The sequence below is a fragment of the Bombina bombina genome, chromosome 1, assembly GCF_027579735.1.
Source record: "Bombina bombina isolate aBomBom1 chromosome 1, aBomBom1.pri, whole genome shotgun sequence".
Taxonomy (NCBI): Eukaryota; Metazoa; Chordata; class Amphibia; order Anura; family Bombinatoridae; genus Bombina; species Bombina bombina.
This window is the reverse complement of record NC_069499.1, coordinates 1024936359-1024954518: the sequence shown is the minus strand read 5'-3', so window position 1 is coordinate 1024954518 and position 18160 is coordinate 1024936359. Positions and strand designations below refer to the sequence as shown.

The following is an 18160-nucleotide window of genomic DNA, read 5'->3' as shown; positions in this document are numbered from 1 at the left end:
GTCCCAAAGAATTTATTATATTTATAGATGCTATTTGCTACTTAAAGTTTATCTGAACTATTTCTTCTATCAAACTTTACAACCAACCTTGGTGGTGAGCTTCAAAATCTGACTTCTTTTCCTATAGCGCTGTCAAATATCAGATTTATTTTTGTGTTTTAAATATTGTCTGGTAAACCACATAGCTGATGGAAATCAATAATATGTTATTCCAAGCAAAACTTTTTAAAGCACATTATATCAAACTTTGCTTAATGTTTGTCCTTTACAAAATACCTTGCACTTTATCTGTTGTTATTGAGGTCTACACAATATGAGCCAGTACAATTGCTTTGGGTAAATATACTCTTCTCTGTTCTTGTATAGGATCTGTATCAAGTCCCACCACGTCTCTTGAAGTCACTTCCTCTGTACACAAGGTTCCTTCGAAGAGTGGCCTATGGGTCTCTATTGTTGGATCACCAGTCAGAGGAAACATTCCTTGGGAAACCATCACTGATCCTCCAATTCAGTGCCAGGATCTTTGTGCCAAATTATTATACTCAGGGATTGCATGTCTGCCAGGTTAGTTTTACAAATTATTATTGTCATAATAATTATTAAACGTTATGGGCTAGATTACAAGAGGAGTAGCATTTAGCTCTCCAGCTTGAGCGTAAACACTGCTAGAAGCTATCTTTTTGTGTGCGCGGGTTAGCGTGTATAACAAGTTGAAAGTAAAAGTTTTTTGCGCAAGCAAATTCTGACACATTCCAACTAAAGGACTTTGGATATTGTGACCGTGCTAAGGCATTTGCCTCATAGACTTCAATGGAGAGTGTAGAAGTAAAAACTAACATGTATCGCTCGTGTGCTAAACCGACAGGAATTATTAATATTTCACATTCCAATGTTCTTCACATACAGAATTTTTTATTTTTTATTTTAAATACCTATTTCTTTATATATATATATATATATATATATATATATATATAAATATATATATATATATATATATATATATTACATTAACATTATCAAATATACATTTAATAATAAAAAGTACTTTTTTATATTTGAAGAACATAGGAATGGAAAATATGCGTAACACACTTCGGGTTTCACAATGTAGGTCTAACGCGGTGTCAGATTAGCGCACATGAAGAATTAGTTTTAGTACAACTATAATAATTATATACATTATTTATTAATACTTTTCAATATTATAAACTGTATTTAATAAATAGATAATGCGCCTTAAGATCACCTCATGTTGGGTTAGCACATAAGAAGAATTAATGTACTCCTGTCAGTTTTACACATATAACCCAACATGAATACATTAATTTGATTGCACTTGAGCAAACGCTTATACTTTCAGCTTGTAATACGCATGCAAGTTAATGCGCACACAATATTCTGATATCGCTTGGAGCAAACATTAGCTCACCACTTTTTCTATAAATTATTAACAGCCTTTACATGCTAATCCCTTACTCGGTTTTGTTGATAATTTATCTAGGGAGCAGGGATAAGCTGGGCAGAGCTGTAATTCAGGTGACAACAGACACTTCAGTCTGGGATGCTCCATGGTGCTCGGCGCGGGAGGTAGCAAGACTCCTATTGTACCTGGGCGCTATAGCTAGGTAAGTATGTATGTAGGGAGCAAATGAAATGCAAATACTGTGGACCTTTGCATGTGACTGTGGACTTATTTATGTCAGTGTAGGATAGTATTGCCAAAAGAAAAGAAAAACTAGTAAACAGCTGTTTTGCGCTTTATGAAACTCATCAGCATGAGGCTGGACTTTGGCAGGTCACGGAAGAAGGCAAAAGCTGAAATGTGTCTTACTTGTCATCTTTTTTTTTATTTTCTAGCTGTTTCCATGTGTGTTTTGGATTAAAACATGAACACCCTAACATGAACCCCGAATCTAAACACCCCTAATCTAACACTTATTAACCCCTATTCTGCCGTCCCCGCTATTGCTGACACCTACATTATATTATTAACCCCTAATCTGCCGCTCCGGACACCGCCACAACCTACATTATAGCTATGAACCCCTAATCTGCTGCCCCTAACATCGCTGACACCTATATTATATTTATTACCCCCTAATCTGCCCTCCCAATGTCACCGCCACCTACCTACACTTATTAACCCCTAATCTGCCGATCGGACCTCGCCGCCACTATAATAAATGTATTAACCCCTAAACCGCCGTACTCCTGCCTTGCAAATCCTATAATAAATTTTATAAACCCCTAATCTGCCCTCCCTAACATCGCCGCCACCTACCTACAATTATTAACCCCTAATCTGCTGCCCCCACCGTCGCTGCTACTATAATAAAGTTATTAACCCCTAAACCTAAGTCTAACCCTAACACCCCCCTAACTTAAATATAATTTAAATAAAACAAAATAAATTTACTATCATTAAATAAATTATTCCTATTTAAAACTAAATACTTACCAATAAAATATACCCTAATATAGCTGCAATATAACTAATAGTTACATTGTAGCTATTTTAGGATTTATATTTATTTTACAGGCAACTTTGTATTTATTTTAACTGGGTACAATAGCTACTAAATAGTTATTAACGATTTAATAGCTACCTAGTTAAAATAATTACAAAATTACCTGTAAAATAAATCCTAACCTAAGTTACAAATACACCTAACACTACACTATCAATAAATTAATTAAATAAATTAACTACAATTAGCTAAACTAAAATACAATTAAATAAACTAATCTATAATACAAAAAAACAAACATTAAATTACAGAAAATAAAAAAAAAATTACAAGAAGTTTAAACTAATTACACCTAGCCCCCTAATAAAATAAAAAAGACCCCCAAAATAATAAAATGCCCTTCCCTATTCTAAATTACAAAGTAATCAGCTCTTTTACCAGCCCTTAAAAGGGCTTTTTGCGGGGCATTGCCCCAAAGTAATCAGCTCTTTTACCTGTAAAGAAAATACAACCCCCCAACATTAAAACCCACCACCCACATACCCCTACTCTAACCCACCCAAACCCCCCTTAAATAAACCTAACACTAACCCCCTGAAGATCTCCCTACCTTGAGTTGTCTTCACCCAGCCGAGCCGAATTCTTCATCCAAGCGGAGCAAGAAGATGTCATCCATCCGGTAGAAGTCTTCATCCAAGCGGCGTCTTCTATCTTCATCCATCCGGAGCGGAGCGGAGCCATCTTCCAGCCAGTCGACGTAGAGCCATCCTCTTCAACCGACGGACTAACGATGAATGAAGGTTCTTTTAAGAGACGTCATCCAAGATGGCGTCCCTCAAATTCCGATTGGCTGATAGGATTCTATCAGCCAATCGGAATTAAGGTAAGAAGAATCTGATTGGCTGATTCAATCAGCCAATCCGATTGAAGTTCAATCCGATTGGCTCATCCAATCAGCCAATTGGATTGACCTCGCATTCTATTGGCTGATCTGAACAGCCAATAGAATGCGAGGTCAATCCGATTGGCTGATTTTTCTTACTTTAATTCAGATTTTTCTTACCTTAATTCCGATTGGCTGATAGAATCCTATCAGCCAATCGGAATTCGAGGGACGCCATCTGGGATGACGTCCCTTAAAGGAACCTTCATTTGTCGTTAGTCCGTCGGTTGAAGAGGATGGCTCCACGTCGGCTGGCTGGAAGATGACTCCGTTCCGGATGGAAGAGATAGAAGACGCTGCTTGGATGAAGACTTCTACCGGATGGAGGACCTCTTCTTGCACCGCTTGGATGAAGACTTCTACTGGATGGATGACATCTTCTTGCTCCGCTTGGATGAAGAATTTGGCTCGGCTGGGTAAAGACGACTCAAGGTAGGGAGATCTTCACAGGGTTAGTGTTAGGTTTATTTAAGGGGGGTTTGGGTGAGTTAGAGTAGGGGTATGTGGGTGGTGAGTTTTAATGTAGGGGGGCTTGTATTTTTTTTACAGGTAAAAGAGCTGATTACTTTGGGGCAATGCCCCACAAAAAGACCTTTTAAGGGCTGGTAAAAGAGCTGATTACTTTGTAATTTAGAATAGGGTAGGGCATTTTATTATTTTGGGGGCTTTTTTATTTTATTAGGGGGCTTAGATTAGGTGTAATTAGTTTAAACTTCTTGTAATTTTTTTTATTTTCTGTAATTTAGTGTTTTTTTTTGTATTATAGATTAGTTTATTTAATTGTATTTTAGTTTAGCTAATTGTAGTTAATTTATTTAATTAATTTATTGATAGTGTAGTGTTAGGTGTATTTGTAACTTAGGTTAGGATTTATTTTTCAGGTAATTTTGTAATTATTTTAACTAGGTAGCTATTAAATAGTTAATAACTATTTAATAGCTATTGTACCTAGTTAAAATAAATACAAAGTTGCCTGTAAAATAAATATAAATCCTAAAATACTACAATGTAACTATTAGTTATATTGTAGCTATATTAGGGTATATTTTATAGGTAAGTATTTAGTTTTAAATAGGATTAATTTATTTAATGATAGTAAAATTATTTCTTTAAATTTAATTTATATTTAAGTTAGGGGGGTGTTAGGGTTAGGGTTAGACTTAGGTTTAGAGGTTAATAACTTTATTATAGTAGCAGCGACGTTGGGGGCAGCAGATTAGGGGTTAATATTTGTAGGTAGGTGGCGGCGATGTTAGGGAGGGCAGATTAGGGGTTAATAAAATGTATTATAGTGTTTGCGAGGCGGGAGTGTGGTGGTTTAGGGGTTAATACATTTATTATAGTGGCGGCAAGGTCGGTCGGCAGATTAGGGGTTAATAATTGTAGGTAGGTGGCGGCTACGTTGGGGGGGCAGATTAGGGGGTAATAAATATAATATAGGTGTCGGCGATGTTAGGGGCAGCAGATTAGGGGTTCATAGGGATAATGTAGGTTGCGGTGGTGTCCGGTCGGCAGATTAGGGGTTAAAAAAATTAATTATAGGGCTTGCGATGTGGGGGGGCCTCGGTTTAGGGGTTCATAGGTAGTTTATGGGTGTTAGTGTACTTTATAGCACAGTAGTTAGGAGCTTTATGTTCCGGCGTTAGCCCATAAAGCTCTTAACTACTGACTTTTTTTTGTGGTTGGAGTCTTGTCGGTAGAGGGTCTACCGCTCACTTCTTCCAAGACTCGAAATACCAGCGTTAGGCAAATCCCATTGAAAAGATAGGATATGCAATTGACGTAAGGGGATCTGCGGTAGCCTCGAGTCGCGGAATGAAAGTGAGCGGTAGACCCTTTCCTGCCTGACTCTAAATACCAGCGGGCTGTAAAAAGCAGCGTTAGGACCCCTTAACGCTGCTTTTGACGGCTTACGCCAAACTCTAAATCTAGCCGTGTGTGCTTATACTATCTAGGAGAACACACATTTTCTTCAAATGCTTTACCCAATGAAATATGAGCGCTACAGGTATTTAATAAATGTTTTATAATTAACATTATAACCGGATATAGTTTTTATCCATGTACTTAATCCTATAACTAGAAATAATCCCCAGTATTTTTCTTCTTGGTAAATCATAGCAATTTAACTTACTGTATTGATTAAAAGGGACAATACTCAAAAATGTTATTTATTTCAAGAAATAATTCCAAATTGCATTATAGTGCTTTATATTTTTTTCTAGTGCAAACTTTCCTTTCAGCCAATGAACAATAAATAACATGTATCAGAGTTTTTTCCTGATAGTTTCACCTAACATTAATGTTACAGATTAAGATTGAAAAGAATACCACATAAGCATTCTGTTTCCTAATGTTTTATCTCAATATAAAGCCGGTGTATTAAAAATTAACTTTTATTCAAACATTTTTTTAAAAATGGGTTGTTGATAAAAACAATGGACTAGATTACAAGTGGAACACATTTTTAACGTGTGCCTGTAAAGGGGAAAATTTGCCTGTTTACAGGCGCTCTTTAAATAACCAGCCATTAGAACAGGTCACACACATATATATATATATATATATATATATATATATATATATATATATATATATATATATATTTATAAATACTTAGAACTACGTGCAGAACATAGTGTGAAATATTTACAGTAAATACATAGTTAAAACCTTTATTAAAAAATGAATATTGTATAAATATGTTGTATTTTCATTTTGTCATCTATTTAACTACAAAGGGCTCCAATGCACTTATAAATATGTCCATATATGTATACATATAAATATTTTTTCCAAATAATTTTTAGTAGATGGTGTTATTAAGAGTGTAACTGTACTTTGTAATGTATTTTTGTAATACTTTTTTGTTTTGCAAAACAGTTGTTAACCAGAGCTCTGAGGTCACGCTATCCTAACGAGCGTTAACATGAATTGTGCTCAAATGATCATGTTTACTTTTATCTTGAAAAATGAGATGAAAACCTGATGAGCGCAAAACCCCGCGATATACCCCTTATAGCTCACGCCTAAGTCTTAGCACTCCACTCGTAATCTGGCCCATAATCTTTTACCCACAGTACATTATGAGTAGATAATGAAGATTGCCCATAACATATAAAGCTAGGTTTTTATCAGCAACCCATTTTTAACTATAGATAGGCACACAAATTCTGATTATTGACTCTGCTCTTCTCAAGAAAGCGCTATTTACGTGAACCATGTTGGTATCAATAGAAATATCTGAAGGAGTATTGTTACTACTTTCCCGGAGATTAAGCCACAAGCCAGTAGAAGTACAGTATTATTTTTCTTTATTTATGTTTAAATGATTTGTATTACTTTTTCAAAATGAGTCATGGAACATAAATAACAATATCCGTACCTCTGATGACCTCTGTAAAGAGGCACTCTGGAGGTCAGATTTACAACAATAAGCAAAGATGGGTTGTTTGGATCTTCAAAGAAAACATATAAACCTAACATGCTCTGATTATAAAAGTGCAAGTATTTGATATCACTTTTTCTGAAACAACAACAATGTCCAGTAATCTTCGGTTTCTGGCGATGCTGTTTCCATCAATTCCATCTTTATCTCTCTGTGTTGAGTCTAATACATAGAGAGACTGCCCCCTCTGGGCGACAGTTTCATTCTTGTTATCTACATTAACCTATTTCAACAAACCTTTTCTAATACAAATATACATCAATATCCATGAGTACTGAAATCAAGAGAATAAAATAATGAAAGGGGAATGGACAAACAAACAGGGGAAGATGGGGAAAAAGGGGAAGTTTACGAGTAGATGAAGAGTCTTTGTTGGGGAGAAGTGACAACACTTTTATCTAAACTGTATGTTCATCCGATGTTCTAAAGTGATAGTTTCGCAATGGCCAACCAGTCCAAGACCTCAAGGAATTTATGTAATTACATTGCCTATTTACCTATCCAATAATACCACACCTTGTGAACTACTTCTTTGTTATCTAATATTCCTGAGGCTAAGTCATACATAGTGTATGTGTGCTGTATTTTGTTATATATTTCTGTCCAAGTGGGAGTTCCAATCTTCCAAAATCTGGCTATACATGTCCTATTGACCGTGCACAGAATTCTGATAAATGTGTTGATGTATTTGTTATACATGCTGAAATGCTCATGCAAAAGGGCCTGTTGGATCGTAAGGTGGATTTTTTTTCTAGAATCTGACTAAGAAAGGAAGATAGCTGTCCCCAAATTGTTTCCTAGTTCTCCGCAAACCTCTATAGCATAGTCTGCTTCCTTGTGAGTGCATATGTGCCATTCTCATGGGTGTGAGGTACCATCGAAAGATGGTCTCGGTAACGTTTTCTCTGAGGTCCATGCTCAGGAGACCCTTTTCAGCTTTCTGAAACAGTGCCTCCCACTTCCTCACTTCTTTATGTATGTGTAATTATTTTTCCCACGCTAGCATAATAGAGGTTTTATTGGTACTCTGAGAAGATTGTATGGCCACATAGAGGGTGGAGATAGAGCGTTTAGTGCGTTCTTTGGATCTACAGAAAGTTTCTAGGGCTGTGGGAGTTTTGCTTTGTTTACCTGTAAATACATGTACCAGTTTAGTCTTATTGAGTCTAGTTTTATCTGTAACTGGTTGTATGTTAATGTTGCCCTAACCATCATATAGTCTGCTACTCTATATAAACCCTTATTCTCCCATTTCCGAAGTTGAGACCATAGGTCACTAGGTAATATGTATTGGATTGGGATGAACAAAGAGTGTTATGGTAGAAGGTTATATTTAGTTCTTGCTGTCCTCCAGGTCGTTATCGTAAGATCTGCAGTGAAAGGTCCGGGGGGTTCCCTATTAGTTTGTGATCTCCCTGGGTCCCAAATAATTGAGTCTGTCTCGCCCCATCTGCTTTAAGGGTGGGCCAAATAATATTTTTGGGTCTCTTTAGTAGCAAGGTATTTTGGGCTAGTATGGACGCGTTATAGTAATCTATTAAATTTGGAGCTCCCATCGCCCCAGTGTTCTGTGTCTGCTCAGTATCACTTTTGATATTCTAGCAGTTTTACTACCTCTTATGAAGATTAGTATGTCATTCTGTAATGTTTCTATATCTGCCCTGACTATTTTGATAGGTAAAGCTCTGAACAAATATAGGATTTGTTGAAGGGCGTTCATTTTCACTGTGGCCACTCTACCTAGCCAGGAGAAGTTATAGCCTCTCCATTTCGACAGATCCTGTTTTATTTGTCTAAGTAGTGGGATATAATTAAATTTATATATCTGCTGGGTGTGAATCAAGTGATAAATTCCTAAGTATTTTAGGGTGCGTTTCATCCATCTGAAGTTGAAGTTTGTTTCTAGGAGTGTCTGAGTCTGGTGGGGAATTGCAATGGGTAGGGTTTCGCATTTTTCTGCATTTATTTTGAATCCTGATATAGCCTAAAATGTCTCCAGTGTATGATAAAGATTAGGTAGTGATATACAGTAAGTGGGTTAGTCAAAGTCAGCAGGATATCATCAGCAAAGAGGGCTTATTTGTATTCTGATGTGTCTATCTTGACCCCTGTTATATCTGTGTGTGAACGGATCTTGGCTGCAAATTGTTCTATACAAAGGGCAAAGAGCAGTGGCGATAGAGGGCAACCCTGTCTGGTACCATTACGGATTGGGAAGGTTTTCAATTTGTAACCTGCTGAGGTCACTTGTGCCCCTGGGAGAGAGTATATTGCTCGTAGTGCTTTTATAAACAAACCCCCGAACCCCATCTTATGTAAAGTTAGGAACATGTATTCCCAGTCGACCCTATCGAACACCTTCTCCGCATCCAAAGAAAGGAGCAAAGAAGGCGTTCCCGTCTCCCCCAGGGTCTGAATTAAATTGGCTATCCTTCGTATGTTGTCAGGGGCCTCCCTGCCCTTGATGAAGCCCACCTGGTCCGGATGAACCAGATGGGGTATAATGAGTTTGAGTCCATTCCATATTATTTTTGTAAAAATGTTGAGGTCCTGGTTAATCAGGGATATTGGGCAGTAGTTTTGGCATTTTCTATGGTCTCTAGCTGATTTAGTAATTACTACTATTTTTGCAGTCAGTAGTTCAGGTGGGACAGGGCCGTCCTCCATTATATAGTTACAAAATTTGGTAAGGTGAGGGACCAGTGTAGCTTTGAATAATTTATAATATTCACCTGGAAATCCGTCTTGACCTGCTGCTTTACCTGGTTTGAAGTCTTTAATGGCCCCTAGCACTTCTAAGTTGGAAACAGGGGTGTTCAGAGCTCCCCCCTGTTCTTTGGATATAGTTTGTAATGGGATATGGGTGAGAAAGGTAGAAGTAAGGGACTCTGTCTCTGTGTTGTGGCTAATCTTCTTCCCGTTGTATAATTCACCATAGTAGGTTGCAAAAGTGTCTACGATCTCTTGTGGGTGTAAGGTGTTATGTGCGGTTTCAATTAAGGGGATTGCAGAGGCTCTGCATAGTTCCCTTATCTTGTAAGCCATGTATTTGTCTGGTTTGTTCGCAAATATAAAATACTGCAATTTCAATCTTTGGATGGCCCTGGTTGCCTGTGAGCGGAGAAGGGCAGCTAACGCAGCTTTTTTAGAGTGGAGGGCATGTAGGGCAGCTTTCTTATTGGTGAGTTTATGTTGCCTTTCTAGAGCTTCAATTTATTTGTACAGTTGTGTCAGGTGTTGTTTATATCTCTTACTCTGTATTGCCTTTTCCTTGATAAGTATCCCCCTTAAGACCGCCTTGTGTGCTGCCCATGTGATTATCAGGTTAGTTGTGGAATCCATTTTTATGTGCCAGTATTCCGTTAGTAGTTTGAGTGTGTTATCATGTGTTTGAGGATTTCTGAGATATGTAGGGTCTTAGGTTCATTATCTACTTCTGTTCGGATCCGAGAATCCATCAACCTGTAGGGTGATAATTGAATGATCTGACCACACGCAGGCATGAATCTGAGAGTCACGTAAAAGGTGTTGGGGTATCTGGCTAGTATATATATATAGTCCAGTCTGATATAGGACTTGTGTGCTGCTGAATAGAATGTAGTATCAGATGTTAGGCCGTACAGAGTATGACATGTTTCGATCAGGGAGTGAGGTAAGAGGGACTCCTGTATTGATTTAACTATGCGATTGTGTCTTATTTGTTTATTGGTCAGAGGTTTGGTATTAGTCGGGCCAACAAGAGTCATAGTGATGTTGAAATCTCCTGCTAAAATTATTTTAGTTTGTGACCATTGCATGAGTAACTGTGATATATGTCTAAAGAAGGTGTGTTGATATTTGTTTGGTGTTTATAAGTTGCATAGAGTTATTTCAAAATCTGACATTCGGCCCTTAACAATCAGATATCTTCCTTTAGTATCTGCTACTGTGTATTCATGTACAAAGTTGAGTGAGGAGTGTATAAGAATGGATGTACCCTTTTTTTTGGTAGATGCAGTTGCATGATAGTGAGTGTTGAAGTGTTTTGCCCAGTATTTGGGTATGTTATCTTTAAGTAGTTGGGTCTCTTGAAGGAATAGTATATTAGCATGTAGGGATATGTATTGTGACATCGCTATTCACCTCTTAACGTCTGTGTTTAATCCTCTAACGTTGTGGGAAAGTAGTTTTATTTTTGGAATCATAGGAGTATATCTAATGTGAGATTGAGCGAAGACATCTTATTACCTGTTGACTAGAGGTATTGGTACTTGGTTGGGGTCCTTGTTGAGGATCTTTAATGGATCTGGTGGCCATCACTGTGTCATCACTGGGAGGGGAAAGGAAGCTAAGGAGAAGACAAAGTGTTAAAAATAAATAAACCAACATGAAGTCCTCATCATTGGGACTACTAAACTGTGAACAATTTGGTAACATATGAACCAATAAATATGTTACGCTGGGGGGAACTATATTCCCAAAACTTCTTGTAGCATTTTAAACTATAACATTTGTTAACTCTCCAACACTGGGAGAATCTGGACAGTCACTGTGAAAAAGTGGATAAAAGACTCTATCGATGAGTGTCCGCTAGGTGAACTAAGATCATCAGTATTCTCCACTCCTTCTCTCTCTCTTCACTCGAGAAATTGCTTGGAAGTGCATAAGTTCTGTTATGGATTTTTGATTCTCTATAAAAAAAAAACTAGGAGACCTTTCCTCTTGTTTATTTTGTCTTTTGTTTCTTATGGTTGAATGTCTGCCATTCTGTCGGATCTGGTTGTCGGTCTGGGTCGTTTCCGTTTGCTTTATGTGACTCTGTGGGTGGTAGAGTAGGTATTTCCAGAGCTAAGGTTTTACAGATCTCTGGAATGTCTTCTATGTCTTTGAGTGTGATCGTCTTAGAGTTCTTTGTTATAACTAGGGCAAACGGGAACACCCATTTATACGGTATCTGGTGTTTCCTGAGTAGTATTGTAAGAGGGCGTAATGCTCCTCTTCTCTGTAAGGTCCATAGGCTAAGATCCTGGTAAAATTGGACCACGTTACCTTGATATTTGAACGTTGGGTTCTTTTTCGCGGCCTGCAGGATATTTTCTTTGTCAGGGAAGAAGGTTAGCTTAATTATAATGTCTCTAGGAGGTAGGCCATTTTTCGGTTTAGCCTTTAGGACTCTGTGTGCCCTTTCTATATGAAAGATGTAGTCAGCTGGGGAATTTGTAAGTTGGGTAATGAGTTGAAATATGTATGCGGGGATGTCTTTAGCAGTAACCTCTTCTGGTACCCCTTTGAGTCTTATATTGTTCCTTCTGCTCCTGTTTTCTAGGTCCTCTATTTTGTTCTGAAAGTCCTACAGGTGTTGTTGTTGTGAGGATATTGTTTGTGAAACTTCATCAAGCTGTTCTACCATTGAATCTTTCTAATCCTCCAATGTTTCAATACTATTGCCCATATCAATTAAATCAGATTTGATATCAGATAGACTACTGGTAACTGAGGAGTGTATGGAGTCAATTTTCTCCCACAGTTTCTCAAAATTATTGGTGATATCTTTCTTGGATACCAGGTTTCTGAGATCAGCTTTTGTTAAGGGGCTTGTATCTTCTAAAGGCTGTAGGGAGTAAGTGTCTGATTCTTCTTCTGCTTCAGTGTCGTTAAGTAATTTACTAGTCTGAGAGGATTTGAAGAATGTGGACATGGCTGTAGATTTAATTTTTTTGTCCCCCTTTGTTGTTCTTCTAGAGGCTATCGCTGAGATGGTAGGATTTGAAATTATCTCTGTATGTCCCTGGGTTGAAGGATTGTGTGACTTTGTCTTGAGGCAAGTAATAGTTTGTATATAGGATGTGCAGAGGTGGTTTCAGAAGGGGATCAGAGACGACCCAGAACCTCACTCAATTTTTGTAGTTAGGCAGACATCCCAATCAGCATATCAAGAGTTCTGATCTTATTTCCGTCTCATAAGGATCGGAAGGAGAGTGGTGTGTTTATATGTTATAGTTTGACCTTGCAGTTAGCTCCCCCAGCATGGTGTTGATCCCAATCACATATTAATTACTTTTCTGTAGAGTGGCTGGTTGGAGGTTGCCAAGTGTATTATATGGTATGCTATACTAATACCACCCTTTAGATTTCCCCACTCAGTCCAAAATAGCTGCCCTGCTTATTGCAGAAATTTTTATATAGTGCTTTTTATGGTAGAAATTTATATGTATGTAAATACCGGTTGTAGCGTTTACTGCCAATGTGGTAAAATTTAGAGCAGCGTGGTTAGGCCTATTAATCATAAGATTGTATTGTCACCATATAAGAGAAGGCCTGCTCTCAGAGGGTATAATGGGGTAAGCTTAATACTTGTCTCTGATTCTATGGTAGTGATTCTGTTCCCCTGTAAGGGCCTCACCGTTTCACCGATATGTATGTTATTCAGCTATCAGCTGTTCTGCCTCCGAAGACTTTCGGACTCAGTATAGACCCTGATGTGAGGTTATAGTATGTGGCGCACTTACTATTTAGGCCCAAGATGGTGCCGCCTCCTCCACTCTCCTGCGGTCTCGCGGTCTTACTGTTGCCGCCTGTCAAGCCTGGTCTCTTCTTGCTTGGATGGAGGGGAGGCCCGCACTTCAGGAGCGCCGCTGATGGAGACAGATCTGGAAAGGGCAGGGCTTGCGGTGTAAAATTCTCGGCTGTTGGAGTATGTCACCAGTGGTGGGGGTCCTCTTTCTAGTGACGCTTAGTTCCATTTTTGGCACCCTCCAAAGGCCTCCTCACTATAGCTTGCCGCCGGCTCAATTGCGGGTGACCCTCCGGTAGGTGGTAAGTGCTGTATGGCTTCTGATGGCCCGTGGGGGCCGTTTCCCCTCTTCACCGGCTCTAGAAGTGTTAGGCCTCAATCTGGGGGTGGTGGCGTCAGCCGGTGTCTGCGGTTAATATAATTAAGAAAAAGGCTCCCTCAAGTAGTTTCGGAACGTCTCTGCTCCGTTGTTATAACAGATTCGCCCCAATACTGGGTTTTTTGGCTGTTTTTAAACAGTTTAGGGTGATTTCTAGCAGGAGCTCTTTGTAGACATGTCTTCTTTGTTAGAGAGCTAACTCTGCCTCCATTTTTATTTAAAGGAACACTGAACCCAAACTTTTTCTTTCATGATTCAGATAGAACATGCAATTTTAAGCAACTTTCTAATTTACTCCTATTATCAAATTTTCTTCATTCTCTTGCTGTCTTTATTTGAAAAGCAGAAATGTGATGCATAGGAGCCGGCCCATATTTGCTGAACAACCTGGGTTGTTCTTGCTGATAGGTGGATAAATTCACCCACCAATACTCTACCAAGTACTGTCCAGGGTCTGAACCAAAAATTGTCGGGCTCCTATTAGCTTAGATGCCTTCTTTTTCAAATAAAGATAGCAAGAGAACGAAGAAAAATTGATAATGGAGTAAACTAGAAAATTGCTTAAAATTGCATGCTCTATCTGAATCATGAAATAAACAATTTGGTTTCAGTATCCCTTTAAGAACAACAGTGAAGCTTACATACTTCACATGAATCAATCAGCTGGTAAATATATTGCTGGATATAGCTGATGATTTTAAATTTTAATTTTTTAAACCTTTCCCATCTGAAATAAATACATTTATGTAATTTTCAGCTTTTTTACCCTTTAACAATTTTAACCACAAGATCCATTTTTTTCTGCACCTTCATTTTTTGTTAATTTATTCCTTAAATGACTTTCACATTTTTTTAATGCAAATTCAGCAAATACAGCAAAAAAGTTTATTTTCTTTTTTTGCGTTTGTCCACATTTAATTCTTCTAATCAGCCAATGTACATTTAAGTTGTTGATAACGTTTTCAATCAAAACTAAAACTGTTGATGTACAAAATAAATCTTATACATTCCACTAGAAAAAATATAAATGGTCACTTAACGGAAAATGCCACTCACAGATAATACTATATATTACCTCTATATCTTCATGTTGATTGATAACTGTGTATAAAGATCTTATATCCACCGTTATTATTTAAACAGGATTTAATATAAGGCACTAAAAACTGCTTAAATTTCAGAAATTAAAGGTCTCACGGGACGTTTTGTGGATTTTGGGAAGCTGGTAGACAATTAAAGTGCTAGGTTTTCTAACCCGAATAAAAACAAATTCTTCAATACTTAAAGGGACAGGAAACCCCAACATTTTCTTTCATGATATGGATAGAACATACAATTTTAAACAACTTTCCAATTTATTTCTATTATCAAATGTGCATCATTCTATTAAAATTATTTGCTGAAGAAACAGCATTGCACTACTGAACACATCTAGTAAGCCAATCACAAGAGACAAGTGTTTGCGCTTCCACTTGTTTAGGATATGTGCATATTCTTCTTCAACAAGGTATACCAAGAGAACAAAACACATTTGAAAAGTTACTTAAAATGACATTCTCTATCTGAATCTTGCAGGTTTAATTTTGACTTTCCTGTCCCTTTAAAATGTTTAAAAACCCTATTTTAACCAATATATACAGATGGGTTGTAGGTTTAAGAGTAGGGTCTTTAATGTAGCATGTCATTATTGTCTAATAATAGATGGAGGACTTCATTTTAAAGGGACAGTCAAGTCCAAAAAAAACTTTCATGTTTTAAATAGGGCATGCAATTTTAAACAACTTCCCAATTTACTTTTATCACCAATTTTGCTTTGTTCTCTTGGTATTCTTAGTTGAAAGCTAAAACTAGGAGGTTCATATGCTAATTTCTTAGACCTTGAAGACTGCCTCTAATTTGAATATATTTTGACCACTAGAGGGCATTAATTCATGTTTCATATAGATAACATTGAGCTCATGCACGTAAAGTGACCTAGGACTGAGCACTGATTGGCTAAACTGCATGTCTGTCAAAAGAACTGAAACAAGGGGGCAGTTTGCAGAGGCTTAGATACAAGATAATCACAGAGGTAAAACGTGTATTATTATAACTGTATTGGTTATGCAAAATTGGGAAATGGGTAATAAAGGGATTATCTTTCTTTTTAAACAACAAAAATTCTGGTGTTGACTGTCCCTTTAATACTATTCTGCAATCTGTATTACAACCATTACAAACACCTAACCTGTTTTTTTCATGGCCCTTCATTCACTTAATTCATGCCCAGATAGGTTAATTGCTTTGCAGATCTTTCTCTTTCAAGATTGTTAAAAATCCTGGATGTCAAATGTTTCTAAATATTTACCTCTTGCATGTATTTGGTTAAATGTAGATGTTTTTTTTTACTTCTGAATTTGTATCTGCAAATACATTATCACGATTACCTGCAATTTCTAATCCTATTTGTTCTAATACATGAGTTTCATACACATTAAATGTTCATTATTAAAATCCCCTTCTTTAAATTTAGTTTTTTTTCATCTCAAAAATATGTAAATTAATAGTTTTCTCATATATTTCAGAAAATGTATGATTAAATCAAGCAATTTGTATTCTGTAACAACCAAGGGACCGATTTATCAATCATGATCCGCTGTAGCATACACTGTCTGCATTTAACATTGCACAAGCAATTATGGTAAACTGTTTGTGCAATGCTGCCCCCTGCAGATTCGCGGCCAATTGGCCAGTAGTAGGGGGTGTCAATCAACCCAATCGTATGTGATCGGGCAGATTGATGTCCGCAGCCTCAGAGGCGGCTGATGAGTTAAGGAACAGCGGTCTTAAGACCACTGCTTCTTTACTCCTGTTTCCGGCTAGCCTGAAACAGGGGTATTTTGCCCCATTCGGGCCATGATAAATTGGCCCCAATGTGTAGACTTCTAAACAGCTGGGTTTTTGTGGTATGACCTGGAGAGGACTATTCATGGATTCTAAGAAATATAAATGAACTGAAACAGTTTTGTGGCCTATTTTTCCTAACAGTTGTGCAATTCTGATCAGTTCACAGTTACACAAAACTGTTTTAGGTGCTTATTGCTAAAGACATTTCAGAGAGTTACAAAACACAAAGATTCACACGCTATTTGCTAACCTAGTTCTCTGTCTGTTATTAGTTAAAAAAGATTGTTTTTATCTATTATAGATACTTAGCTAAGATTAGACAAAATGTTTCTGACTAATTCATGCAGAAATTCAGGGAATTATCATACACACATACATTATGTATAGCTGTAACTTATGTTTTGTGTCTATGTGCTCTTGCTTGTATGCTGGTGAACTTGTAAGTGCATATGTGTGCTAGTGTACATGTACTTATATTTGTGTGCATACTCATGTATTCATGCATGTTTGTGAGTGCATATGTGTGCTAGTGTACATGTACTTATATTTGTGTGCATACTCATGTATTCATGCATGTTTGTGTGTGCATATGTGTGCTAGTGTACATGTACTTATATTTGTGTGCATACTCATGTATTCATGCATGTTTGTGAGTGCATATGTGTGCTAGTGTACATGTACTTATATCTGTGTGCAACTCATGTATTCATGCATGTTTGTGTGTGCATATGTGTGCTAGTGTACATGTACTTATATTTGTGTGCATACTCATGTATTCATGCATGTTTGTGAGTGCATATGTGTGCTAGTGAACATGTACTTATATTTGTGTGCATACTCATGTATTCATGCATGTTTGTGTGCGCATATGTGTGCTAGTGAACATGTACTTATATTTGTGTGCATACTCATGTATTCATGCATGTTTGTGAGTGCATATGTGTGCTAGTGTACATGTACTTATATTTGTGTGCATACTCATGTATTCATGCATGTTTGTGTGCGCATATGTGTGCTAGTGAACATGTACTTATATTTGTGTGCATACTCATGTCATGTATTCATGCATGTTTGTGAGTGCATATGTGTGCTAGTGTACATGTACTTATATTTGTGTGCATACTCATGTATTCATGCATGCTTGTGTGTGCATATGTGTGCTAGTGTACATGTACTTATATTTGTGTGCATACTCATGTATTCATGCATGTTTGTGTGTGCATATGTGTGCTAGTGTACATGTACTTATATTTGTGTGCATACTCATGTATTCATGCATGTTTGTGTGTGCATATGTGTGCTAGTGAACATGTACTTATATTTGTGTGCATACTCATGTCATGTATTCATGCATGTTTGTGAGTGCATATGTGTGCTAGTGTACATGTACTTATATTTGTGTGCATACTCATGTATTCATGCATGTTTGTGTGTGCATATGTGTGCTAGTGAACATGTACTTATATTTGTGTGCATACTCATGTATTCATGCATGTTTGTGTGTGCATATGTGTGCTAGTGTACATGTACTTATATTTGT

General features: G+C 37.3%; 2 protein-coding genes across 2 annotated transcripts in view; one reads left to right on the top strand and one right to left on the bottom strand.

Annotated features, from left to right (window-relative positions):
* The window catches only part of KIAA1755 (KIAA1755 ortholog), a 243446-nt gene that overhangs the window by 39311 nt on the left and 185975 nt on the right, over window positions 1-18160 (top strand). Inside the window, exons 3-4 of the mRNA XM_053718698.1 lie at window positions 367-564; window positions 1505-1628. Coding sequence (XP_053574673.1) covers window positions 367-564; window positions 1505-1628 — 322 coding nt within the window. The remainder of the gene's footprint in view (window positions 1-366; window positions 565-1504; window positions 1629-18160) is intronic.
* BPI (bactericidal permeability increasing protein) overlaps window positions 1-18160 on the bottom strand; it is a 404793-nt gene that overhangs the window by 310125 nt on the left and 76508 nt on the right. The gene's annotated exons all lie outside the window — the stretch shown is intronic.